This window comes from Mustela nigripes, chromosome 8 (genome assembly GCF_022355385.1).
Source record: "Mustela nigripes isolate SB6536 chromosome 8, MUSNIG.SB6536, whole genome shotgun sequence".
Lineage (NCBI taxonomy): Eukaryota > Metazoa > Chordata > Mammalia > Carnivora > Mustelidae > Mustela > Mustela nigripes.
In genome coordinates, this window is record NC_081564.1 from 22479228 (window position 1) to 22498821 (window position 19594).

Here is a 19594-nt window from a genome sequence, read left to right on the forward strand (position 1 = left end):
ACCTGGCCCCGCCCGCGTCGACCGTAGGCCCCTATAGGCCCGCAAGGGCCTCCCCGCCACCGCCTCACCTGCGTGGTCAATCGTCTCCCCAAGCTGTCCTCGACGTACCGGTTTGCCCAGGCAGAGCGGCCGGGAGCGGAAGGCCTCGCCAGGGTCTGTGGGTGGCGTCACGAGCCCCGCGCGGGTCCCTCAGGCCCGGGAGCGCGGGGCCAGCCCTCGGAAGGGCGAGAAAGGCGGCAGCAGAGACGCTGCGCCGGCGACCCGAGGGCATGCGGCCGGGAAACCGGGGCGAAGGAAGCCGGGCGCGGAGGACGCTAACGCTGAGGGAGCCGGGCCCTTGAGGGGTCCGTTAGCGGCCGCTCGCCCCTTTTTGCATATTCATGAAGTCAAACGGGGCGGACCGCCCAGGAGGCTGGCAGCGGAGCTGTCATGAATTATTCATGAGTAAGCGTCTCATCCCGCCCAAAAAGACCTCGTTGACTATTCATGAGCCCGAGAGGGTTTGGGCTGGAAAAGGCCGTTGAGTAGCCACCCTTCTGAGAGAGGCGTCGACGAGCTGAGGTGAGGGCTGTCCAGACGCTAGGGCTCGGGAGAAAGAGGGCGCTTGAGCGTCCTCAGTTTCTAGGCTTAGGTTAATTTTTTTTCTTTCCTTTTCCTTTTCCTTGCGACTTTAAGTTTGATGTGAAAGTATTTCGCTGAAGCCCGAAGTACTCTGAGGAGAAACGGGAAGGTGGGGGCTGAGGAAAAAGACAAAGGGAAGCTTCTAGATAGCACCCCACCCCCTCCTTCAATTCCCGCCCTCAGCTCTCGACTTTGAAAAATTTCACATGTAACGGGGTTGGGGGGGAGATGGGGGGGAAGAGCGGAGAGAATAGTAGTGGGAACACCCGCATTCCCGCTATCAAGGTAGCTATTGTATTCAGATTTGGGTGGGAAGGAGTGAGTCTTGGTGAGCAAGCAACAGCGGTAATTAGCGGCCAAGCAGTGGGTTAGGCCAACGATGTCTGTGTATTGCTGGAGGTCGGGAGTGGAGCTTTGGGGTGATCTTGGCTAGGTCACGTTTTCTCCAGCCACGGATTTGTTCTGCCAAATCAATGCCTGGCGCAGACCCAAGAGGTGACAGAGCTGGGGATAGGTCCCCACGGAATGGCCTCTGCTCCTTTGCTACCTTTTCCAGGACGTGCCATTTAATCTCCATGGACTTTAGTTCCCCAAACAGTACAGGGGGAGAAAATGTCTTGAAATGCAAGATCAGCCAATCACCGACCTGTGTTCAAATGTGCAGCGCATGGGACGGGATGTGCAGTACACGGTGCACTTGGCTGGTGAAAACGGAGATAAAGCACGGTTCTTGCCCCTACAGGAGTTTTTTATTTAATTAGGCTGAGTCTAATTTCTCCCCAACTGATGATCAATCTCTTGATATGTGAGCAGTATTTTACATCTTTGCAATACTACACGGTGCCTGGCACATAGTAGTCACCCAGTAAATGTTGAATGAATGAATAATTGAAGTAGCCCGAAGAAGATATTAAAAAACCAAAAGAGCATGAACAAATATCCAGTTAATATAGTGGAAACCATTTTCTCTGAGTGAGTGTGGAAAGGGGGAATTAGAGCCAAATGGGATTTGTTAAAATGGTGAATAATAACTTACAGAAGCAAACTCTGTGAAGCCTCTGAGTAACTGGGTGACCTCTGACAAACCAATTTCTTTTGCTGGACTTCACTTTCCTCTTCTTTATAGTTTTATATTTTACATTTAAATCCATGACCCATTTTGAATTAATATTTGTATATAGTGTGAGAATTAGGTTGAGAGTTTGTTTTGGTTTTTGGGTGTTTTGTTTTGTTTTGGCCTATGGATGTACTGTTGCCCCAGTACTATTTGTTGAAAAGGCTATCCTTCCTCCACTAAATTGACTTTCCTTTTCTCTAAAATGAAGGGATTGGATTATCTATTTCTCCTTTCCCTTCCAAGTCTATGACGCTGAGCCCATTTATGTCAAAATGTACTTTCTTTGTGTAAAGCTGTCCTTTGTATCAGGCAAGAAAGGTCACCTAGTTGCATTTTAGAATCCAGCAGTTAGATATTGTTCATTTGATAGAAGGGAGATTTTCTTGTTAAAAAAGTGGTGTTGGATGGGATGCCTGGGTGGCTCAGTGGGTTGGGCCTCTGCCTTCAGCTCGGGTCATGACTGGGCTCGAGCCCCGCATTGGGCTCTCTGCTCCGCAGAGAACCTGCTTCCTCCCCTCTCCCTGCCTGCCTCTCTGCCTACTTGAGAGCTGTCAAATAAATAAATAAAATCTTAAAAAAAAAGGTGGTGTTGGAAGATTGGGGAAGATGTGTGAGGAGCATTAGAAAATCAACTATTACTGTCTTTGTGCAAACATAATAAAACTGGTTTTTGCTTCACTCAGAATGGCCAAAGGCAGGGGGCAGGGAATGGCTTAGGCTTTAATATGCTGAACAATAGCTGGTTAATCTTTATCTGAATCTTGGATTCACACGTATCAGGGTAAAAGAGTAAGCAATTGTATCACCATTATAAATAGGGCAGTTGAGATGTAGGTCAAGAGGTAAACCTAGCATGAGTCTTTATCTGAGAAAGCACAGAAATCTTACCTCCTTCTTCAAATCATAATTCTTGTCACAGAGTGGACATATCAAGTACTAAAGTGAATGATTATTGTTGCCCTGTGAAGTTTCAGATGTTTGTGGGTCAAATATGCAAACAAATACATATAAGTGAAAGACAGTTGAAAGTTAGAGTTCTGCTCTTAAAATCCATAAATATGAAATCTCTCCTAAGCCTTTAGATAATGAGTTAGAAAAAGGTGATAAAAAAACATCAGAGTTATTCTCTGAGAGTACATGATCTGTAGTGTCATACCTCCTGGGGCTGTCAGCTTGTGAGCTTTCAAAACTAAACAGGAGTTTGTACTTGAATAGGAAACTTCCACAAAACAACTGCTCAAAGAGAAAAAAACAGTAGCAACAGAATAATTAGAGGTTGAAAAGAGCCTGTCTATTTAAAAAAAATTATTTAGATATGTTTTGCTATTCTAAAGCAAGCTCATTCTAGAACAACAGAAAAAGACACTACTGTGTTTAGAAATAAGCAAGCAAGCTCCACAACTAGGAAGACACTGGTAGTGCATCATTTTAAAAGGAATGAAACAAAAAAGGAATTTCATTTTAGGGAGTCATTATAGAAAACCCCTAAGTTGTGAGTCAAAGTTTCTTGAATTTTATTCTCAGTTCTATCACTAAGTTTTTGACCCTGAGTAAGTCAGTTGACTTCTCTGGACCTTGATTTCCTCATCTAGAAAATTAGATGTTTGTATTAGATGACATTTAAAGCTCCTTCTATCTCTAATAATTTGTAATTCTTTTCTAGATACTTAATACTTCCTTGTTCTTGTATTAACTCTCTATTGATCCAGCAAATATTTATTGAGCATCTATTTTGTTCCAATACTGTGATGGTGCTAAGGATTCAAGAATGAGCTGAACCAGACATAAAAGGTCATACATTACATGATTCCATTTATGTGAAATGTTCAGAATAGGCAAATCCATAGAGATAAAATGTAGATCAGTGGTTGCAAGGGGGCAGGGGAGGGGGAGTAGGAAGTGATTGGTAATGGGCGTGGGGCTTCTTTTTGGGATAAGAAAAATCTTTTGGAATTAGTAGTGATGGTTGCAAAACTATGAATATACTAAAACTCACTAAATTGTACCTTTAAAAAAAAAAACACAAAAAATAAAGAAGGACCTAGACAGACACAACTTTACCCTCATGTTAGCTCACAGACAGGGTGGGATGGATGTATAAATGCAACCATGATAGTGAATATGTTACAATGGGCACATAACCCAACTTGGTGGTGGTGGTGAGTAAGGAAATAGTTCCTTGAGAACACTATACTCCATATCTAGGAGATAAGTAGGAATTGAGAATGAAGGAGAAGGTTTTGGGTGGAAGGATTATTGCAAAAACCTGAAAGCTGGAGAGAATATGGTTTAGGGTAACGAATGTTGATAAGAAAAACTGATGCATTAAAGTGTAAGGGAAAATGGTTAGAGATGTGCCTAGGGAGGCATGATGAGCCAGATCTTGAAGCCACCTTAAGGAGTTTGAATTTTATCCTGAGGGCAGTGGGAAGCCATTAAAGAATTTCAGGCTACAGAGTTACATAATCAAGTTTGCAATTTAAAAAGAAAACTCTGGCTGCAATACAAAGGACAGACTGGAGAAGGGCAGAATCAGTGACCAGCAGACTGGTAGCAAAAGATGAGTCTAATCTCATCTAAAGCAGAGATAACAACAACTTGTGTAAAGTGAGGAAAGGACACATTTGATAAATATTAAGAAGACTAGATGTGTAAGTGAGGCAAAGTCAGGGTTGAGTCATAGTTTTTAGGCTTGAGAAATTAGGTATTTGATGATGTTATTTGCAGGAGACATTGAGCTAGGGAAAAGGAATAGGTTTTGGGAGAAAAGAATTGACATTTAGATGTGTTGGGAACATCAAAGTGGAACTGTCTCGTAGAGGTACAGATCTCTAACTCCCCAGAAAGACCTGGGCTTCTGACATTTAAGAATCATTAAAATAGGGCGCCTGGGTGGCTCAGTGGGTTAAGCTGCTGCCTTCGGCTCAGGTCATGATCTCAGGTTCCTGGGATCGAGTCCCGCATCGGGCTCTCTGCTCGGCAGGGGGCCTGCTTCCCTCTCTCTCTATCTGACTGCCTCTGTCTACTTGTGTTCTCTGTCTGTCAAATAAATAAATAAAATCTTAACGAAAAAAAAAAAAAAAAAAATCATTAAAAAGAAAAAAAAAAACATTAGAATGGATATAGTAATTGAAACAATGAAAATGTATTTATTCATCCAGGGAGGGCGTGTTTAGAAGTAGGAAGATGAAGGGAAAAAAAAAAAAAAAAGGAGCTCCTAGTACAGAGCCCTGAACACCAAACACTCAAAAATGTGCAGGGGAAAAAGTGTGAAGTAGAGAATGAGAAAGAACAACTAGAAGGCCAGTAGAAAACTAGGAGTTCAAATACTAACGTAAGATTTTAAAAAATAAATATGCTTTGTTACTTATAATGAAAATATTTGTCAGACAGTGTTTCAAGTGCCCCGTAAGTCTAAGACTAAGTAAGTCCTCACAACAACCCAATGAAGCAGGTACTAGGATCGTCCTTATTTTACAGATGGGGACACGGGGGCACACAATTTGCCCAAGATGAAATGGCAAGTTAATTGCAGACTGAAATTTGGCTGTAGGCAGTATGGCTCCAGAAGAGTGTGTGTACTTAACCATTAGGCTATGTATGCACTCCAGATGAATACATGCCCTCATAAACACTGTAAGAGCCCTGAGAAGTTGGATTTATTGTCTCTATTTTGCAAAAAGGAAACTGAGATCCAGAATGATTGGGTGACTTAACTAAGTCACAGAGCTACTCGGTAGTTGAGCAGAATATGGGCCTACGTTCCTTAACCCCAAAGCCTCTTTCTACTATATTATACTACTGGTTATTTCTCTCTTCATACACACATATATGTATATAAACTTTAACTTTACTCATTTTATGAATATTAATTTCTTAGGTATTTACCAAATGCTAATAGGGACTAGCTTTGAATTCTTTCTCAAAAGCAAGTGCCATGGCGGGGCTGGGTGGCTTAGAGGGTTAAGCCCCTGCGTTCCGCTCAGGTCATGGTCTCAGGGTCCTGGGATTGAGTCAGGATCCTGGGATTGAGCTCCGCATCAGGCTCTCTGCTCAACAGGGAGCCTGCTTTCCCCTCTCTCTCTGCCTGCCTCTCTACTTGTGATCTCTCTCTCTGTGTCAAATAAATAAATAAAATCTTTAAAACAAAACAACAGCAGTAACAACAAAAGCAAGTGCCCTGATTGCCTTGGAGTTTTCAATGATAGTATCAGTTTAATCCAGATTATCTGTACATTCTAGTATAGATGTAATAATGCATTATGTTCTATTTGAATGATGCTTTTTTCAGGGCTTGGTTCTCTCTCTCTTTTTTAAAGATTTTATTTATTTGACAGAGAGGGAAGAGCACAGAAGAAAAGTGAGAAGCAGACTCCCTGCTGAGCAGAGAGCCTGGCCCTGGCTGAGGGCTCGATCCCAGGATCCTGGGATCATGACTTGAGCAGAAGGCAGACACTCAAACCACTTTGCACCCAGGCACCCTAGGGCTTGATTCTCTAAAAATGCCACCAGAATGTTTTATGACCAGAGAAAAATAATTTTAAGTTTATTTATTTGAGTAATCAATATACCCAATGTGGGACTTGAACTCACAACCCCAAGATCAAGAACTGCATGCTCTACTGACTGAGCTAGCCAGATACCCCCATAGAGAAATTAAAAAAAAAAAAAATCAATGTAGTGGGGCCCCTAAGTGGCTCAGTTGGTTAAGAGTCTGACTTGTTAGTTCAGCTCAGGTCTTGATCTCAGAGTTTTAAGTTCAAGCCCTGCATTGAGCTCCACACTGGGCATGGAGACTACTTAAAAAAAAAAAAAAAAATCAATGTAGAAATCTATTTAAAAATTCTTCTTATTATTATTTATTGTCTCTAAGGCTAATAACTACCCCAGTAGGGGGCATTTATATGGTTTAAGGGGCCAGAACTAGAGCTTAAACTATTGTAGTTACTTATTTTGCTCATTTTATTACTTGAAGTTGCAAGGGAAACAGTTTCTGTGTTGTTAGATTTGAAGGTTATACATAGAAATGAAGGTCATATTCTGAAGTCAACAAAAGATACCTTGGAATTTTTAAGGACTAAAGGACTATTAAGTGGTTTTCAGTGTCCTGTAAGATATTGTAAAAGAGTGTCCCCTAGTGTTGCTCTGAAGAAATTGAGAGAAATTAAGTAGTACTTGTTAATAATCTCTAACACCATCTTGTGGCAGCATCCTCAAATAATTCTGCCTTCTTTTATTTGCAAAATCATCCAGAATCTATACACCAAAAAGGTCACAGGCTATCCTGCGAGATCCAGAATGGAATTACTTTAGATGGGTTATTTTACAAATATATTGGTCAGAACTACACAAAATCTTGAAAAGAAGCCACAGTATAAATTAAATTAAGGTCTTTGAAAAGAAAAAGGGAAATTTGCTGCTGCTTTTTTTAATGGTAGTGAAGCAATAAAAGTGAACTGGATGGATTTTTTTTATAACTTAAAATAGAACTTTGTTCTGTTTGTTTATCTTTATTTTTGTTTAAGATTTTATTTATTTGATGGAGAGAGACACAGTGAGAGAGAGAACACAAGCAGGGGGAATGGCAGAGGGAGAAGCAGGCTTCTGCAATGCAGGGACTTGATGCAGGGCCCCTGGAATCATGACCTGAGCTGAAGCCAGACACTTAATTAACAACTGAGCCACGCAGGTGCCCCTATTTATTTATTTATTTTTTTACTAAACTCTACCCCTAATGTGGGGCTTGAACCCATGACCCCAAGATCAAGAGTCACATGCTCCACCAACTGCACCAGCCAGGTCCCCCAAAATTAGATGTATTTTTAACATTAATATTTTTATTGTGTTAAAATGCACTTAAAATTCACTACCTCACCCATTCTCAAGTATAAGATTCAGTGGTACTGAGTGCATTCATGGTGTTATGCAACCATTACCACTATCCATTCCTAGAAAATGTTTGTCATCCTGAACAGAAACTCTGTGCCTTTTAAACATCCAATTCCTTCTACCCTCCAGCTCTTTGTAACCTCTATTCTTTCTGTCTCTATGAAGTTGACTACTTTAGGTACTTCTACCTCATAAAAGTGAAATCATGCAGTATTTGTCCTTCTGTGTCTGGCTCATTTCATTTAGCATAATGTTTTCAAGTTTTATGCGTGTTATAGCATGCCATCAGAATGTTGTTCCTCGTTAAGGCTTGTATATATCATTGTACATACCACATTAAAAAAAAACATTTAACTGTTGATGGACGTTTGGGTTGTTTCCACCTATTAGATATTTTAAATGATACTGCTGTGAACATTGGTGTACAAGTATCTGTTTGAATCCCTGCTTTCAGTTCTTTTGGTTTATACCTGGAAGTGGAATTGCTGATTAATATGGTAATTCTGTTTAACTTTCTGAGGAACTGCCATACTGTTTTTTAAGGCAGCTGTATGATTCCCACCAGTGCAGAAGGGTTCCAATTTCTCTACATCCTCACCAACATAGCCACCCTAATGGTATAAAGTATAAATCTTAACATTTGAGTTACCTTTGAAAACCAATTACCCGTAAAGTTAATTCAAGAAATGTTTTTGAGCCTCTGCTAAATACAGAGCACAGTTGGACTCTAAGAGAATAACAATGATGAGTATAATACATTGTTAAATTTGTAGGTGATTTACAATTTATTTTTTCTTCCCAAATGTATGTGGGAACAGGCAAATCAACCTAAATTCTCACTGGGTGGTTGAAAAAACTAATCCAGAGCCCTTATGCTAAGTTCATAGAAAATGGGTAGGAGAGATAAAAATGTTCATTAAACTAATTTTCCAAAGAATACAGTCAAATGCTAATTATATGTAGGTCTTCTTTGGAAAATTCACAAAAAGCATTATGTTAGGCAAAGTCTCTAATTTTTCTTTTCACCCCCCACAGGTTTGACCTATCAAAAGAATCCTGATACATTATTACAATGGCCACTGCTCAGCTCTCTCACTCTATCAAAATTCACAAAGCATCTAAGGTAATTACTAAGAATTAAAAGAAAATCAATGGCTATTTAGTAATTTAGTTCAGAATCATGACTTTAATCTTTGGTGTTTTTTTAAAACAGCAGTTTTATCAGTTAATTGGCACATAATATTTTGTCAGAGTATGTCTATATTTTAACTGTGTAATGGGCTGAGAATGTTCAAGAAATTAGGATACATTTCTACAAAGTAACTGGGTGCTTATTTCATGTTTATATGTTTAGATTTTCTAGAGTGAAAGAAGTCAGAAACAAAAGAGATGTTTAAAGAGAATTTTTTTTTGTTAGACATTTACTCTGAAGCAGTTAGGAAATTTCTGATAGGTACTATGATATAATTATAAGAACTGAGGAGAGAATATAGAGAGGAACTTGGAGGCTGGGACCTTGGGGTAACATGCCAAAGCCAAGGAACCTTTCTGGGTTCACAAGGGCGGGTTTAACTTACCCCAAGACATTCATTAATGAATCATGCATTTATTAATCGAGAGCTCAATATTATATAATATATGTATTTACATATGTGTGTGTGTGTCTATATATATAATATGGTGTTATTCTCTGAGAGAATAAAAAAGTCTTTATCTTCTAGAAGTTTAGAATCTGACAGGGGAATTATGATTTAGAGGAGTTAAGCCAATTTACAAAGCAGTATGTGTATTACTTATATGTGAAAAAGAGTAAAGCAATACAAGTAATAGGAATTTAGAGATTTTGTATAGACTTAAATGGTTTGTGAATTACTCATCAAGGAAATGTGACTGAAGGTGGACTTTGAATAATATAAAGGATTTGAGTAGAGAAGAGAGAAGAAAATTCTATGAGGAAAACCTACCAATGTGCCTTGGCTCAAAATGAAAAATGAACATGGCATATTTTAGAAAATAATGAAGAATCCATCCTTATTGGAGTTGAGAGACCTCATGTTAGACAGAAGTAGGAAATAAAGTTGAATGGGAACTTTGGGCACAAATTAATATGGATCTTAAAAGCCAAGTTAAGGAATTTATGCTTTATTCTTCAGTCAATAGACAGTCAGTGGGTTTGATCAGTAAAGTGAATAAAACAATTGTTTTAGGAATATTAAGCAGTAGCAAAAAAGGGACAAGATTAAGGTTGAAGGAGAATTAGGGCAGAGAGAAAGCCATCATTTTTCTGACTCAAATTCAGTATACTCACTGGATTCCTGATCCCATTTGGTTTCCTAAGTGGCTTCCTTCCTAGGGGGAGATGCTGAACTGGGTATATGAATTGCAATCAGTTTGGCAGTTATTTTTCTCACTGTAAATTAACAAATTGAGTTTTTGATGTAAACAGATCTTTGTAGTTTGGGTTGTATGAACTACTTTTCCCAGGAAATTTTAAGTGACTGTATGATTTTGCTATTTAATATTTAAAACAAGAATAACAATTATAGAAGCTAACATTTATTCAGCACTTACCCTGTACTGGGCACTATGCCAAGGGCTTTATATTATTATTTCAATTAAACCTCACATTAAGGAGGAAACTGAAGTGCAAAGAAGTAAAGTTAACTGGTCTTAGGTGGTGTAACTGGACAGCTAAGCAGTCAAACATAACTTACGTCATTAGTTCACTAACTTGTTAAAATAATTTATAATAGGGGCGCTTGGGTGGCTCAGTGGGTTAAAGCCTTTGCCTTCTGCTCAGGTCATGATCTCAGGGTCCTGGGATCAAGCCCTGCATCGGGCTCTCTGCTCAGCAGGGAGCCTGCTTCCTCCTCTGTCCCTGCCTGCCTCTCTGCCTACTTGTGATCTCTCTCTCTCTCTGTCAAATAAATAAATAAAAATTTAAAAAATAATAATAATTTATAATAGTGTTTTCTATTATCAAGTCATAGTATTTTCATGTATTAGACATTTTTTTAAAGATTTTATTTATTTATTTGACAGACAGAGATTACCCACTGAGCCACCCACTGAGCCACCCAGGTGCCCCTCATGTATTAGACATTTATAAAAACATCGATGATGACCCTTAAAGCATTAGATCATTGAGCTAAGAAAAAAAAATCTCTGGAGTATAGAGAAATAATAGAACTCTAGAGGGCTTTTTCAGCTATTGATCTTCATTACTACAAATGGCTTTTTAGATCCTATATTAAAAATAAGTGTCTCTATACTTTCAGGTTATTTAATTCTACAAATGGTTATTACTCAAGTAGTATTGCCTCTAACTTTTGGCAAGTTTTCAGTAAGTTACTATATATGCATGCCATGCCAGCTACTTCTCAATTACTCAAAGGAACCGTAATTTCTCAGAATCTGTGAATACAAAAACAATTTTCTGTAAAATTTTAAATGCACACATACACATATGCACACCACATGCACACCTGATGTCCTTCAGCTTCAGTTTTTCCTACTTCTACTTATAGCTTAATATTAATTACTAAAATAATTATTTTACTCACACTCCTGATCAAATCCCCTGACTTTCTACTGATTGCAGAATAAAGCATAAATTCCTTAACCTGACTTTTAAGATCCATACTGATTTGTCTCTAAAGTTCCTTCCATACTGCAAGAGTAATAATTTTATTATGTATTTTTAATACCTGAATATGATCATTCATTGCCACTATATGGTATACCAAAGAAGAACAAAGCTTATAGAGCAAAATCTAGCAAAGACTAGAATGTCTTTGGAGTATAGAAGGTTTTTTTGGGGGGTGCCTGGGGGGTTTAGTTGGTTAAGCATCTGACTCAGTTTCAGCTCAGGTCATGATCTCAGGATTGTGAGATTGAGCCCTGTGTCGGGTCTGCTTGAAATTCTCTCTGTGTACACCCCCCAAATAAATGAATCTTTAAAAAAAATGTTTTTGGGGTACATGACTGTCTCAGCTGGAAGAACATGTGACTCTTGGTCTTGGGGTAATGAGTTCAAGCCCAACACTGGGTATGGAGACTACTTAAATACATTTAAAAAAAAGAAAGAAAAACTTTTGGGTGTTCCTCTTCATCAAAGGCATATTTTTGGGTAGTACCTGCCTCTAAGCAACAGAATTATTAAAACTTCAACAGCTGAAACTGTTTAATATAGTAAAAAGAGCTCTGAATTTGATTAAGATCATCAGAGACGTAACCATCCTGACTTCTGACAGCGTAGAAATAGTAGTTTCATCTACTTTCATATCTTATATAAATGAAGTCAATAGTAGTCACTTGTATCTGGTTTCTTTTATGTATGAAAATCATCAGTATTGTTAAGTATAGTTATAGATCATTCATTCTCATTTCTCTATGGTATTCCGTTGTGGGAATATATTACAATTTGTTTATCCATTCTTTTGTTGATGGACATTAGTAATTTCCATTTTGGGTCCATTATAAATAATAGTGTTATGACTGTTCTTTTGGTGGGGAGATGTATGCATATCTGTCAGGTGTATACCTACGAGTATTTAGCTTTAGTGGATACCATTGAGCAAATTTGCCAAAGAGGTTGTGCTCACTTATTATGCTTCTATAACCAGTGTTTAAAAGTTTGACTGTGGGACGCCTGGGTGGCTTAGTTGGTTGGGCAGCTGCCTTTGGCTCAGGTCATGATCCTGGCGTCCTGGGATCGAGTCCCACATCGGGCTCCTTGTTCGGCAGGGAGCCTGCTTCTCCCTCTGCCTCTGCCTGCCACTCTGTCTGCCTGTGCTCGCTCATGCTCCCTCTCTCTCTCCGATAAATAAATAAAATCTTTAAAAAAAAAAAAAAGTTTGACTGATTCACATCTTTATCAACATTTGGTATTTTCTGACTTTTTAAAAATTTTAGCCTCTGTGTTAAGTGCATAATATTATTTCATTGTGGTTTTAATGTGCACATCCTGGTGGCGTTTGAGCACTACTTTGTTTAGGTCAGGGGAGTGACTGAGAGAGGGAGAGAGAGAATCCCAAGCAGGCTCTATACCCAGCACAGAGCCCAACATGGGGCTCAATCTCACAACCCTGAGCTCAGGACCTGAGCTGAAATCAGGAGTCAGATGCTTAATCAGCTGAGCCACACTGGTGTCCCATTTGAGCACAATTTATTGGCCATTTGGATATCCTGTTTTGTGAAGTGTCTATTCAAGTCTTTTGTCCCTATTTTTCTTTTTGGTTGTCTTTTTCTTAGTGAATTTTAGGAGCTCTCCATATATCCTAGATATGAGTCCTTTGCAGATGTATGTATTGAGAATATCTTCTCCCATACAAGTTGCCTTTTTGAACAAAAAGTTTAATATAATCTAAGTCATCAATATTTGGAAAATATTTTAAAATTAAAATGTATTGACACAATACCAGCTGAAGTTCATGAGACATATTTTGTGCTTGGATTAAATAAGAGAGCGAAAAGCAGTCTCAGACTAATTAATTGTGACAAAAATGATCAAATTTTTAATTTGTATACATGTACGTAGTCAATACTAGATATGACAAACAAGTTGAAATGATAACAAGATACAAAACAAACTATCAACAAATACTCTATTTTATTTAGTAGACAATTTTTTAAAAAGATTTTTATATTCATTTTAGAGAGAGAGAGAGCAGGGTGATGAGGGGCAGAGGGAGAAGAAGAGAGAATCCCAAGGGGATTCTTGGGGAGCCCGAACCTGAGCCAAAACCAAGAGTTGGACACTCACCTGTCTGTGCCACCCCAGTACCCCTAGATAATTCTTATACACTGAAGTAAAATTCATTCATCTGTCACTGTCTTACAACATTCCTAATATAGCACACTGTTTCTTAGGGCAGACTATCTAGTCATTTAAGAATAACTGTATATGGGTGGGTGGCTCTGTGGGTTAAGCCTCTGCCTTCGGCTCAGGTCATGATCCCAGGGTCCTGGGATCAAGCCCTGCATTGGGCTCTCTGCTCAGCCGGGGAGCCTGCTTCCCCCTCTCTTTCTGCCTGCCTCTCTGTCTACTTGTGATCTCTCTGTCAAATAAATAAATAAAATCTCAAAAAAAAAAAGAATAACTGTATATATTTTTCAATATATCATACACACACATAAAATTTAGAAGGAAACTACTGTTAATATTGATACATTTTGTGAAAGGCTGACATTTTATAGAACCTTAATATTCTGTTGAACTCTAGCTTAAGCAAAGCACAAAAGTATGGAGATACATGGTGGTAGAATAGTAAATGAACAGTAGTTACATACAACTAGGGTAAGGGACACAGGAGGTGATAGGGAATAGGGGCAGAGGGGTGGGGATGGCAGATGAGGCAGGAGAGTTAGGCAAGGATAAGGCTTTGATAGTTCTCAGTGCCACACTAAGGTACTTGAACTCTATCCTACATGAATACTAGTCATGTCGTAATAATTTTGTATTCTTTAAAGTTGATAATGAGGGGCGCCTGAGTGGCTCAGTGGTTTGGGCTGCTGCCTTCGGCTCGGGTCATGATCTCAGGGTCCTGGGATCGAGCCCCGCATCGGGCTCTCTGCTCCGCAGGAAGCCTGCTTCTCTCTCTCTCTCTCTCTCTCTCTCTGCCTGCCTCTCTGCCTACTTGTGATCTCTGTCTGTCAAATAAATAAATAAAATCATTAAAAAAAATAAAGTTGATAATGATGGCACTATGAAGGACAAAGTGAATGAAAGGAACTGTTGGCAGGAAGATCAGGGTCTGCCGCAGTAATAAAGGGGGGAAGTGAGTATGCCCTGAGTCAAGGCAGTGAGAATGAGAAGGGAAAGGAGAAAATACATTTGAGAACTTCTTTAGAGAGAATTATAGGGTTTAGTGATTAGAAATGGGGTTTGAAATAAAAAGGGAAACCAAAGACAACTCTTCTTCTAGCCTGAATGACTGGCATGGAGGCTGATTCTTCACTCTGACAATGAAATTTGGGATCAAGATGACAGAGATTAACTGAGTTTGAGGGGTCTGCAAAATGGTCTAGGTGTAGGAGTTCACAGAACAGAAACACAGAAGTAGGGCTCAGAACAGCCTGCATAGGCTTTAGCCGAAGCAGTGAGACTAGATGACAATACCCAAGAAGCGAGAACTATGCAAAGAGAAAAGGACCGAAGACAGAATTTAAATGTTTAAATGTCAGAAAAACTGGAAAAAATAAAGAGATTGAGATAGATGTGGAGGGATGGGTAAAAATCAAAAGAAAACAGTGTTATGGCAGCTGAAAGAGAAGAGGGAAAATGTGGGCCAAAGTGTCAAACTGCAGAGAAGTTAGTACAAAGGACAGGAGAGGTCAATGATAGGATATACTTGATGACTTTGGAGAGAATAGTATAAAATGCAGGTTACAAAAGGCAGATTGCTTTGCATTCTGAGGAATGTGTGAAAGGGAAGGAGATTATGTAATCTTAGTAAAACTCCAATTTTGCTTCAAACCCGTGGATCATTGTGAAATAAATTATACTAGTCTTGAATTATCTGGGTAACTCTCCCTGCCTTTCTGCTCTGCCTTGTCTGTGGAGATCAAATTGAATGCCATTTTCAAAGCCCTGTTTCCTTTTGATTACCTATAAAGGTATCAGATTTGAAGTCTTAAAAAATCTTCCCATCATTATCTGTGGTAATGGCATGATGGCTGAATATATTAAAGAATAACTAATCTTTTTCATCTTTTTCCCCCCAGGAAACCGTTTTTCCATCCCAAATCACTAATGAGCATGAGTCATTGATAATGGTGAAGAAACTTTTCGCTACTTCTATCTCATGTATAACATATCTAAGAGGCCTGTTTCCAGAGAGCTCTTACGGAGAACGCCATTTGGATGGTAAAGTTTAACTATTTACCTTGCCTGTTGTAGCCTTTTCCTCTACTTGGCAGGAGTAAACCTTTCAGTTCTCACGGTGTGCTAATTCCAGTTCATGGATTGTTCATCAAGACCAATTTGCTAATTCATTTTCCATTTTAATTTCAGTATGTTTAGTGGTTTTACTTATAGGAATCATTAGCTCCTGGCTAGATACCAAATGGCAGATTGAGAAGAAAAATCTGTATAGACAAGCCCAGTAATTTTAAACCATACCTATAAAAGCAACAGCTGGGTCAAAATCTATTTGGGTGCTATAGATGTGCTATTTTGTGCCTCAATTGAATTTGTTCTTTGAGGTTTACTTTTGCATTGAGGCAATTTGATGGAGCCAGGTGAAAAACTCTTCTTTCTGTTAACACATATAAATATGCTGGAAGAACAGTATATTTATGCCAAGCCCATTTGTTGATTAGCATTGATAGAAAATCGCTATTCTAATCAGCACTTTTCTTTTCTCAATTGCCAGGTCTTTTCTCCCTTTTATTTCTGCATCTTAAACTGATGATCTCATTTCCTTATATTACAAGCACTTTCTGGCTCCTTTCCTTGTCTTGGATTGAAAGATAAAAATGTACCTAGGACTCCTCAATTTTTTAGAATCGTATTATTAGCTTAAAGAGCTGGATTGTGATAACAATTCAGAAAATCTTGTTTTGTCACTAAAATGGGAACTGTCATTTGGGATAATAAATGGAGAGAGCTATAAGTTTCCTTGTAAGATCTCACTTTTCAAGATCTAACTTTACTTTAAATTCCTCACATCTGTATTTAATGATATACCTTGGCCTCATTCCAATTGTATTTTCTTAACATTTTGTCCTCTCTACTAGCTAGCATCAGTGAAGTGCATGTGTGCATGTGTACAAGAGCATGACATTTGCAATCATGACAATTTCATTTGTGTCATGTCTTCTTTTGGTTTATAGAATATAAATCTGTAATAGTGAATATGGTTGCATTTCTCCTTGTTTGGAACAGAATTGGGAAAAACTGGAAAAAGACACGTTTGGGGTAATTAATTAAGGGTTTATTGTGTGCCAATCACTACCCTAGATGGATGTTAAAAAACAAAATTCAACCGAGTACATTTGAGGATCTAATTGGTTCTATTCAGTGATTCACAAAAAGTGTAGCATCCAATCTAGCAAATAGAAAGGAGCTCTGAGGAGCAGTACAAATTGTTAGACTGTTAGACTGTTATAGGCAGAAATAGGGCAGGACAAGGAAGTCACTAGTGAGAGAAAGGTTTATGTCAGGCAAGGTCACCTTCCATGCAGAGGGAAGGGTAGGGGTCTACCATGCAGATTACTTCACAAGTATTCATCAGGAAATTCCAGACTGACTGGTTAAAGGTTACATTCCTGCAATTACGTTTTGGTTTGCTTCTCCTCATTGGAGGCAAGTGACTCCATTTTAGGCTCCCTTGCTCTTTCCTTCTTCCTTCCCTCCTTCCTTCCTTGTTCCTTCCTTTCTTTCAACAGAGTTGAAATATTATTATTATTTAGAGCTTTATTTTTTGTGGTAGTTTTCGTAGAAGTTGTATGTCTCCCTCTCAGTTCTTAAAGTAACATACATCATAAAAATGCTCGGTATTCCTATATTACTCTCTTCTAGAAATCTCTAAGTATTATACCAATACCAGCATGGAGTAATTTTCATGTACCTCAATAGAGTTAGAGGGAGCATCAATTTTAGGAAAACAGTAAGAAAAGGTGAAGTGACATGCAAAGTCATAAATGAATCAGGGATTGATTTTGGACTGATGTAGTCAAAACTTTTAATATAATTTTCCTATTCTTCTCTACCTATAGTAAAGTAGTTGAATTTCAGATGGAAATTAATATTGGAGAATAATCCCATGGGAAAATTTTTCATCTTTATTTTCATTTAGGGGAGACAAATATGAGAGAACTGACTTGAGATCGAGGTACATGTTTTAAATTGGAGATGGTCTCAGTAGTCCCTTATGATTACTTGGAATTCAACAGAAGCGAAGAAGTGACACAAATTGTGCTGCATTGTAGAAGGGGCGACTACTAGACTATAATCAGAATTGGAACTAAGCTAGTTTTCAACATAGGACTTATTTTGAAAGTAGATATTTAGAGATTCAAAATGTTTTTATAAGCTATAAAACTAAGTTATATAAATAAAATAGTTAAAGGAAATACCCTTTTTTAGCATGGACAATTTTAGTACAGTTATCTTTTAGTAGAGGAAAATAGACTGTATTTCTTTCTGTTTTTTGTAGACCTCAGCTTAAAAATCCTTCGAGAAGATAAAAAATGTCCTGGGTCACTGCATATTATCAAATGGTAAGTAATTGGTAGCCCACAAAAGTTGAACAACATTATTTTTATCATGGTTGAAATTACCCATAAGATTTTATTTGGTAAGATTTCCCCTTAAAACCCTTCCTTCCTTTCTTTTTTTTTTCACAGTTTCCTAGAAATTTACAACAACAATTCAATATAATTTTAAGATACTGATTTAGTTTTGTTTTTGAAAAAAATGGACTTGTATAAAGAAAGAAAAATATTGTATTCCTGAAACAAATATTATACTGTATGTCAACTTCAATAACAAAAATTTTTTAAAGAGAAAAATATCAATCAAAATTTGATTACTCATCGTATGCATGGCAGTATCTTAAACATTATGGGAGGCAAAAAGAAAAATAAGATGTGGTTCTCTACCTTTAAACTGCTTGCCTGTTACTTATAAAGATCTACCGATATATTAAATGGCATTGGGAGTTTAAAAAAAAAAATGTTCAAGTGGGAAAGGTAAAATGATTACCAATTTAATGTGCTTACAAAAATTACAAATCAGTTCTATTCTTGGAATTTTTTTGACTTTTGCATCTTGTCCAAATTGATATCAAACATTTTTTTGTTGACAGGATCCAAGGTTGTTTTGATGCTTTGGAAAAGAGATACGTAAGAATGTTTTTAAGTTTGCAACAGTATTAGAGACTTATCTTTTATACCTTAAAAAAAATTTAGTTTTTGTTTTGTTGTTGTGTATTAACAGTACACTAGTGCCTACATTTGCATTTATGAAAGTTTCTTTTTATGTCTTTGTTGTCCCGTTGATGTCTTATTTTCATCAATTAGAAAGGAAACCTTCATTTTTCTCTTTTACATACTCATATCTTTTGACCACAGAATTTCCTCTGAAGTCACTGGAAGAGATCCAAAGGATGTGGGACAGGGGAGACAAGAATCTCTCATTTAGCACACTGAACATGTTCAAAATAGTTGTGATTCAATTCACAAGATATGAAAGGAAAAAACAGACTTGAATAATTAGTTTTTATTCTATGCTAGTTATTTTGTTAACTGTGTTTTGTGCATTTATATAACTTGTTTCCTCAAATAGCTAGTATTGTACCTTGAATTTTTATTTCTTTAAAAATTTCCTTAAAGATTTTATTTATTTATTTGACAGACAAGAGATCACAAATAGGCAGAGAGGCTAGCAGAGTGGGAGGGGTGGGAGCAGGCTCCCCACTGAGCAGAGAGCCCGATGCAGGGCTCGATCCCAGGACCCTGTTATGGCCTGAGCCAAAGGCGGAGGCTTAACCCACTGAGCCACCCACGTGCCCCTGTACCTTGAATTTTTAAAAATGCAGGTTGAATTTTAAGTGTATCAGATCTTTCTTGCTATGAAGGGTATAAAAATTAGAGGCTCTAGTTCTAGTTGAAGAGACAAGATATATATAAATGAACCTTCTACCATGCTTCCCCTCCTTTCCCCATCTATATCTTCTTTTAACTCCTTCTCAATTCTCATTCCCTTAAGTAATTTTGAGATGAATAAGGCTTATATTGGATTATTTAGTTGAACTCATTCATTTCCTTTTTCAATGAACAGTTATTTTTTATGATTTATTCAACACTGACCCGGGGGACTAAGGGATATAAAATTAAAACAGATATGGGATTGTGCACACAAAGATTTTCTAGACCATGGCAGAAGAGAAATGATACTTCATATGCTTGGGGGATGATCAGCTATTATACACTGGCCCAGCTGTGCCTGTTGTTAAAATATGA

At 38.0% G+C, this 19594-nt stretch overlaps 1 protein-coding gene and 1 long non-coding RNA gene across 12 annotated transcripts in view; one reads left to right on the top strand and one right to left on the bottom strand.

Moving 5' to 3' along the window:
• Positions 1 to 156, bottom strand: part of LOC132023318 (uncharacterized) — a 101923-nt gene extending 101767 nt beyond the window's left edge. For 6 of the 9 annotated variants that reach the window (XR_009405929.1, XR_009405926.1, XR_009405922.1 and 3 more), the window contains exon 1: positions 69 to 141. This is a non-coding gene — a long non-coding RNA (uncharacterized LOC132023318). Of the gene's footprint in view, positions 1 to 68 lie in introns of all 9 variants that reach the window. The other 3 variants (XR_009405930.1, XR_009405923.1, XR_009405927.1) reach the window with 2 other exon arrangements.
• A 210-nt stretch (positions 157 to 366) lies between these two features.
• HORMAD2 (HORMA domain containing 2) overlaps positions 367 to 19594 on the top strand; it is a 97470-nt gene continuing 78242 nt past the window's right edge. The window contains exons 1-5 of one of the 3 annotated variants that reach the window (XM_059408803.1): positions 367 to 444; positions 8663 to 8750; positions 15353 to 15494; positions 17788 to 17851; positions 18439 to 18475. In XM_059408803.1, the coding sequence (XP_059264786.1) occupies positions 8700 to 8750; positions 15353 to 15494; positions 17788 to 17851; positions 18439 to 18475 (294 nt within the window). In that variant the 5' untranslated portion in view covers positions 367 to 444; positions 8663 to 8699. Of the gene's footprint in view, positions 445 to 500; positions 562 to 8662; positions 8751 to 15352; positions 15495 to 17787; positions 17852 to 18438; positions 18476 to 19594 lie in introns of those variants that run through there. The other 2 variants (XM_059408802.1, XM_059408804.1) reach the window with 2 other exon arrangements.